Here is an 8,173-nt window from a genome sequence, read left to right as displayed (position 1 = left end):
CCGAAATATTATGAGATTTTTGATATTTTAGGAAGATTTTTGAAGCACCCAAAATACTTAGAAATCTAAATTTCAGCATATTTTTTATAATACTAATCTCGCTTCAAATCCAAACGCAGCCAGATTTTTTTCATTTGAATCGGAGAGCAGCACGTCTCCCTTGCATTAACAGGCTTTTACACAATTTACACTTTTACGAAATTTATGTTCAAGTTATTTTCTAAAGGGGACCAGGGGCAAATGTAGCCCGATTTCCGCAGTACTTTACAGTATAATTTCAAAGTACTTACAACTTATTTTGTGCAAAATTTTATAAGGATTGCCTCATAATCAAGATATTTATGACTGCTCAAACAGTACTCCTGGGGACAATTGTATGGAGCTAGGGGAAATCATGGACCATTTTATTTTAATTTAACGCATTAGTTTTTGATTTGTTATGTTTTTACTTAAATATATTAATGAAATAATAGTTTTTATTGTTGAATTTGATGTTTTTGACGTTTAACTAAAATCCCGAAGTCCCGAAAAATCCCGAAAAATCCCGGGGTCCCGAAAAATACCGGGATCCCGGGATTTACATTTCTAAAATCCCGAATCCCGGGATTTGTAAAACCCAGTCCCGTTTGGCATCCCTAGTTTCAACATTTCAAAAAATTTAATTCTATGGGACACTCTAATATACATATGTATACTAAATTTTTCTTAAAAATTTGCCAAGTTTGGATAGGCCTGAACGGGTCAATGAGGCAATTTTTATGTTACACGCATTTTGGCTATGTTTTCTTTCAAAATCTTATACGAAATATATACAAGCCCTTTATGGAAAAAAAACCTAAAAAAATATGCTCTATTTTTTATGTTCCAAATTTTGATACGTGCAAATCTTTGTTCCATCAAAATAACCTCAAAATGTATGCGGATTTTTTCAAGTACTATCTAAATTTTAGATTCTAAATGTAAAATTTCTTGACATTAGTGATTTTTTTTAACCAACTATCAGCCCATGTAAATAAAATTATCTTGGAAACACCTATGTAAATTTAAGTTATCTACAACCGTTCACGAGCTAACGAATAATTTCCAAAATATAAAGTTTCTAAACCACCGTGTATCAGTACAAGTAAGTTAAAGTACCAATTTGAACATATATTGTGTTCCAAAAATACCGCTTGATTGTCTGTATAACAGAATTTTTTATAGAAAAATTTGTGTGTAACAGTTTTGTATACAACATTTCGTGTATAACACTATTTGCTATAGAAAATCTTGTGTATAATAGTATTTTTGTAGAAAATTTCGTGTATAAGAGTATTTTCTATAGACAATCTTAAATATAACAGTATTTTTTTGCAGAAAATCTTTTGTATAACAGTATTTTATATAGAAAATCTTGTGTTTAACTGTATTTTTTGTGGAAAATCGTGTGTATTACAGTTTTTTTCTATTGAAAATCTTGTGTTGAACAATATTTTTTATAAAAAATCTTGTGTATAACAGTATTTTCTATAGAAAATCTTGTGTATAACAATATAACATCTATGTAGTATGCAAAAATAATCATTATCTTATGACATCCTTAGAAGCAAATATTAAATTTGCATGTTTTTCCCAACAGTGTAAACTACTTTTCATGAAAACAAAATAAAGATATCCTTCTTCAAAGAACCCTAATCATGCTAATTACATTCTTTCTTATGAAAATGTTTTTTTCTTAATACTTTGGAATATTCAACTTTCAATGATCAATACAATACTAAGTTCATTAAAACGTAAATACATTTTTCCAAATATATCCCTACCGTTATGATAAAATCTGATTAAGAGTTCTAAAGTTGTTAACAGTTTCACTTTTTTTTATCTATTAAAAAATATGAAAATACGAATTGGGAAACCATATAAGACCAAGCTAAAGCGAATTTCAAAATTCTGAAGAACTTAAAATTTTGTATTTCCGAGAATAACATGTTTACCTAATTTCTTTGAATTCAAAAGAGTAAAGGTTAGAACATTAATTTTTGTTATCGAAAGTTTTCGTTTCGTATCTATATTTTTTTTAAGTTTTACGGTTTTTGGTTTTAATAGCTGATATGTAGGATGTTTTGTTTTAATTCTTTCTTTCAAAAAGTACAGCTGAGGCACACCGAAGCTTATGGTGAATGTGTTTCATCGGTTTCAACGTGCGAGAGATGGTTTGAGCTGTTCGGAAGTGGTGATTTTGACACGGCAACCAAAAATCGCCCAGGCCAACCAAAAAAGTTTGAAAATCAAGAATTGGAGGCATTACTCCATGAAGATTGTTATCAAATTGGACAAGAGCTTTTCAATTTCAAAATGTTTACGAGCTGTAGGATTCCTCTGAAAGCAGGGAAATTTGTTACTTAACGAATTGACGCCTCTACAAAAGCAAATACTTTTTTCACTGAGTCCATACTTGCGTTGAAAAATGGATCCATTACGGTAACCAGAAGCGTATGGCATTAAGATAATTCTCTATATTTGGTGGGAGCAAAAGGGCCCTATCTACTATTAACTGCTGAAATCTGTCCAGACCACCACAGTACAGGTTTCCTGTACTGAACGCAACGAATTTGTTTAAAGAGAGCATTGCACAGTAGTCGGTGCTGTATGGAGTCGGCGGCCAAAAATACTTCCAGTGTAGGTATCAACTTGTAATTTCGGTCACGGCTTTATAAATATGTCAGAACTATTTAATGATAAAATGGGAGTGGTTGATGACTCATACCCTCCCCCTACCATACCTTAGCATCCAAATTCACCCCAACGCGCAGTGCGAGGTTATGACATTCTAGTTAATCAAAATTCCATATCTCGGTAATAAATAACAGTACATTTATAATTTTTGGTACAATATATAATAAGGATATTACACACATTTTTTTTCAAAAATGGGTGTAATTGGACAACTGCCACACCCACTCCCCATATAAGTGAAACTATAAACTTTTTAAAATTGATAAAAAATTAAAAATCAATAAGAAGTCTTACTAAAAAAATTGCAAACTAAATCTTTGCGTAGTCCGCTCACTTATGTGAGTTTAATAAAATCGACTGCTTTTAGGCAAGCCAATCAGAATATGTATTTTGAACTCTTGTTTTTATACGATTGCATTTTTGCCAAAATTTTGAAATTTTTTTGCAATTATAATTTAAGCGTGTTTCCAAATGACTTTCTTCAAATGTGTAGCCCTCATTTTTAATATAGTTTTTCACGACATCCTTCACTTTTCGAGCATTCTAAGCACCAAATATCAAAAATATGTGAACGCGAAAGTTTGCAATTATAAGATGTGACTATTGCAAAAACAATTTATAATAAGGACCAAATTCATAAAGTAAAAAATATTAAAAGTCCGTGTAAAAGAAAAAAACAAACACAATTCTTTACATGCATAACAATAACAAAGCAACGCAAACATAAACTAACAAAACACCTCACAAAAATTCAAAGTTGGACATTAAAAACAACGAGGCCGCTTTGGTGTATGGGAGATAAATCAAAGAGATGCAAAAGGATGCAGCTGAAATTTCCAATTTTAGAATCTTGGAATATTAACTAATAAACCAGAAAAAATCCCATTGGAGACTTCAGGGGGAAACACAACTAAAACTCTAGTCGAAATTGAAATATATGGACGAACGAACTCTAAAAATCACACTGGGCAAATATTAATTTTATAACAAATACAAAAGAAGCTAAACACATTGTAATTATCGTAAAATTAAGTTAATACCTTCCAATTCAATATTCATTTTGATTTATTTCAAAAAAACATTTTTTTATATGGTTTTGATTAATTTAAAGTTGCGCTTAATTTCCCCCTTTTTACTCTGCAAAAACCAACTGTCAACATGCTCTCACTTTTGAAGCTATTCTTGAAGAGTATAGTTGGAATAAAACAAAAACAACTATAAATATTAAAACCTTGTTTTTATAAGAAATAGTGATGACACATTTGGTGACAAACTTTTCACTTTGTTTTTTTATTTTTGGCCCAGAATTTGCAGCCAGACATGAAATCGTAATATTCCATCATGACAATGACAGCACTCTATCACATTTTGAAATGCCTATTAAGAAGTATTTAGAGTGAAGTGTTTGGGAAGTTTTCCCTCACCTGCTTTATAGTCCATACACCAGTCCCTTGTCCGACTACTATCAGTTTCGATCGATCCAGAATGCTCTCTAAGTGATACGCTTCACTTTGGAACAGAGTATACGATATTGGCTTGATTCGTTCTTTTCCTCAAAAGATGAGGAGTTCTTTTGGCTTGGAATCCATATGTTGCCAGAAAGATAACAATGACCAATATTTTGAATAAATTTATATTCTACAAATGTTATGTATAAATTTATAATCAAAACAATAGCAGTTTTACTTAAATTAGGATTCATATATTATGAAAAATAAGAAAAAATAAAAATACAGCTAAAGGTTTTTATGGAATAAAAATGCCATGGCTGTTGGCATTAAAAATAATTATGATAAAAAATTTCGTAGCGTATAAAACAAACGTTATTTATCAATATTACAAAGTAACACAGAATTTGATGAACAGTAAATACTCTGAACTTTTTTTATTGAATGCGGAAAAAAAACCTTAGAAAAAATGCGGCTAACAATATTTTCAAATTAATATATTAATCTAACCAGAGCAACCTGACGGCAAAGGTTTGCCAAAAAACTTAGACGATGACTTAAAAAAATTTAATTATATAGCAAAATGCCAATAGATGTCACTACAAATTGTTTAAAGGCTCAAAAAAGGTGGTTAGAAAAGTGACCACTAAACCGGAAAGAGTTAAAGACATCCAGAAAATAGTTCATTATAAACAATCATTTATATTGTAGTAATTTGTATGAAGAACTAACATAGCAAATTCAGATAATTCTTTAAAACCGATGTTAGTTAACTCCCCTGTACTCCTTATACCCATAATTTCAACAAATATTTATTTATCAGTGCTTAGTTGATAATGGATTAAATATATATTGATTTGAAATTAATGTCAAGTTATCGTTTAGATAAATAAATATTCTGAATATTCTACACAATAGATTTCCACATATTTGTTGAAATTACAAGAATAATATGCCACTACATTGGCATATTATTTTTCCACTGAAAATTTGTTTAAATTAGTTTTTTCCCAATAACATTCCGCTATATAAACAATTATTGTCAAATTCTAAATAACTTCCTCAGTGCCAAATAACTTGTTACTTTAATTGCATTTCCTTAACATTATTTCTGAGAACAATTATACAGAAAACATTATTCTTTGTTCTGTTTATAACACAGCAACCATTACATTAAATATTTATTTAAATTCGTATGAAGTGCCAAAATATTCATTTGTGCCCATTATATTAAAGACATTTTCCATGTAGCTGCTGATAAAGGAAAATCACAGGACATTATTTTTTCCTAAGAAATACAGGATTAAATTTAAACAAACCGAAAGCATACACAGTAACTTACACTACAAACATTTCAAACGCACGACCAAAAGAAATGTTCTAGTAGCGTGAAATTTAAAACAAAAAGAAAATGAAAAGTCACGTTGAAACACAAATGCTTATACATTTAACAGCAAATAAAACTGCATGAATTAAATAAAAAAGGAAATGAAACTCAACTTAAAACACCTTTTTGAATAAATAAAAAATCATGAACATCGTCGTCATACACACAACACCATCACCAGTCGCCGTCATGAAGCATATGTATGAGAACAACAGGTGGTTTTTGGTAGTTTTTCTTTACAGTTTCCACTTGACTTTCTTCAAGTGTTTTTTTTTTTTTATTTTTTAGCTGGAAAAAAATGGGACAATAAACCCTGACTGTCAGAGCACGCACTCACGAATACCCAACACCGTAGCACACCGGAAGAAACACATGTTTCGTAAGATCCGAAACAAGTGTTTCGAAATTTTTCGCTCACATCGTCATGTTTTTCATGCAGCCAAGTGAATGTCACAAATCACGTTGTTTCGTTTAAGGCCAAACGAAATATACTAAACAGAGTCCTGCCTGTTTCATGTGGAATTTTTTGTAGCGAGGAAAGCTTTCTTCATTAGCCTTAGACCGACAAGCAATTGTGTGTGGATGAGTGTGTAAAACAAACACGAGTATGCGCCATAGGTCGGTGAAAAGCTTTAATGCACGAAGGTTAGTTGAGCAATCTAACGACCATGGAATAAACTATAAAAGCCAACGATTTCTAACTGTAGAATGTTAGTTCTCTAGCGGACTTGAACAGTTACGGTTATATTTTATAGCAAAATACAAACTAAAAACAAACAAACAACAAGTTAATCAAAAAAATATATTAACAGTTTTGAAAAATATTAAAAAACAAAACAAATTTGAAAGAACATTATAAAAGAATTAAAAAAAATTCTAAAAAATATTTGAAAAAATATTAAAGAAAATAAGACTCTAAAATTATTTCCTTGGGAAATAAAAACAAACAAGTGAACAAGTTTTAAACTAAAATCTTAAAAGAACATTTAAAAAACATTTTAAACTAAAATCATAAAAGAACATTTAAAATTTGTGAAATAATATCAAGTGTTATTGATATTAAAAACAGAAACTTTCTTAGCTACCACTTGAAAAACTCTGGATTATAAATACCTGAAAATGGATACTTTATCACCGCATAAAAACTCCAAGCAAAGCAGCTCCAGTAGCTCTGGCTGCTCTGCCTCCTCTTCAACCACGGATATAAAAAATTCTTATAAATCCCAGCGTTTGGATAACAAACCCGCTGGTATGCGCTCTCGCTCCTTTTTGCATTGCCTAAGCAAGCATTTGGGCAGACATTTCATACATCATCATCCTCATCATCATACCGTGCATCAGAATGGTCAAACTATTGTGTACAATAGCCAGGAGGAGTTGAGATCCTCTTCAACAGACTCATTTTCCTTGAGCTATGAACGCAACTCCCGTTTGGATGGTATGCAGCAGAATAACTCCAATGGCACTGGCACCTCCAGTTTCGATATCAGCAGTGAGGAGCGCACCTCAAGAGCTTCTTCGACCTCGGCCTGTTCACGTTTCTCACCCGAACAGGAAGACATGGAAAATGGCGGAAATAAGATTTATAATAACAAACAGCATCACATTTACATCTCGACCACCATCTACAGACCCAGCAGTTCGTTGGATTGTCATGATGATTTGGAAGAAGACTACAGTGAGTCGGATAGCGGCAACTCCAGCAGTGATGAAACTGAGGCCAACAATTTACAGCAAAATCAAGAGAATATTTACAATCAAAATGATAATAACAGCAAATCGAAATCATCACCAGCCTCTGTTGAAAACACACCCTCTTCCACCTTGACCACTTCCGCAGCCAAAGGATTACATTTGAGTCGCATTTCTATTACCTCTTCAGTTCGCAGCATTTTCCAGCATATCTCCTCGGTATCGGCCAGTTCAACTCGTTCTTTATCCTGTTCCAGCACGCCCCTGAAAAGAGTATGGGATTCTAAGTGCAAAAAATCAAATTCTTCACCAGCCAGCAGCTCTTCAGCCAGCAACAGTGGCAAATCAAATAAATCTTCCACACGTTCTTCAGCCTCCAATTCATCTTCCTCCAATTCATCTTCCTCCAAGAAAACCGAAAAGAAGCAACAAAGCATCTTAAGGCCTCCCGTTAACTATGTCTACATGAAGGGTATGTCTGGTTTATACTCTCGAGTGCCCAGATATTCGGTATGCTGTCCCTATGGCACCCAGCAATGGGCTTAAGCATTTTAACACTTTAATTTTTAATTTTTTATTTAAATAATCTTACACTGACTAACAAAACAAAGTAGCACCAAATATTTTTATAAGTCTAAACAATAATAATATTTAATTATAGTTAATAAAAAAAACAAAAACAATATTGACAAGGAGTTGGTTAAAACGAAACAACAACAAGTAATGCAGTGCCTAGTTAGACAAAAAAAATAATAAAAGTAATTAGGGATTTACATCTAAAAACTAAGACATTTTTGTTTAAAACAAAATAACCAAAACAGAAAACCAAGTTTTCTATAAAAAAATATAAAAAAAATAAAAAAAATTAAAGGAAAGCACAGGCACTTAACAATATAAAGAGTTCAAAATTAAAATATAAAAAAATCACAAT

The 8,173-nt window shown here is 31.6% G+C and overlaps 1 protein-coding gene across 1 annotated transcript; it reads left to right on the top strand.

The window, feature by feature from the left end:
- The first annotated feature begins 6,654 nt into the window (after positions 1-6,654).
- On the top strand, positions 6,655-7,788 carry LOC135955823 (mucin-21). The gene has a single exon (XM_065506190.1). It carries the CDS (start codon positions 6,670-6,672, stop codon positions 7,786-7,788), a length of 1,119 nt encoding a protein of 372 aa, XP_065362262.1. The 5' UTR covers positions 6,655-6,669.
- The last annotated feature ends 385 nt before the right edge of the window (positions 7,789-8,173 follow it).

The sequence above is a fragment of the Calliphora vicina genome, chromosome 3, assembly GCF_958450345.1.
Source record: "Calliphora vicina chromosome 3, idCalVici1.1, whole genome shotgun sequence".
In the NCBI taxonomy this organism is placed as follows: Eukaryota; Metazoa; Arthropoda; class Insecta; order Diptera; family Calliphoridae; genus Calliphora; species Calliphora vicina.
The sequence above is the reverse complement of the archived record's forward strand: the minus strand, read 5'-3'. Positions and strand labels throughout refer to the sequence as shown.

Coding starts and splice junctions, on each gene's coding strand:
- LOC135955823 (XM_065506190.1), top strand. CDS start 6,670: ATGGATACTTTATCACCGCATAAAAACTCCAAGCAAAGCAGCTCCAGT.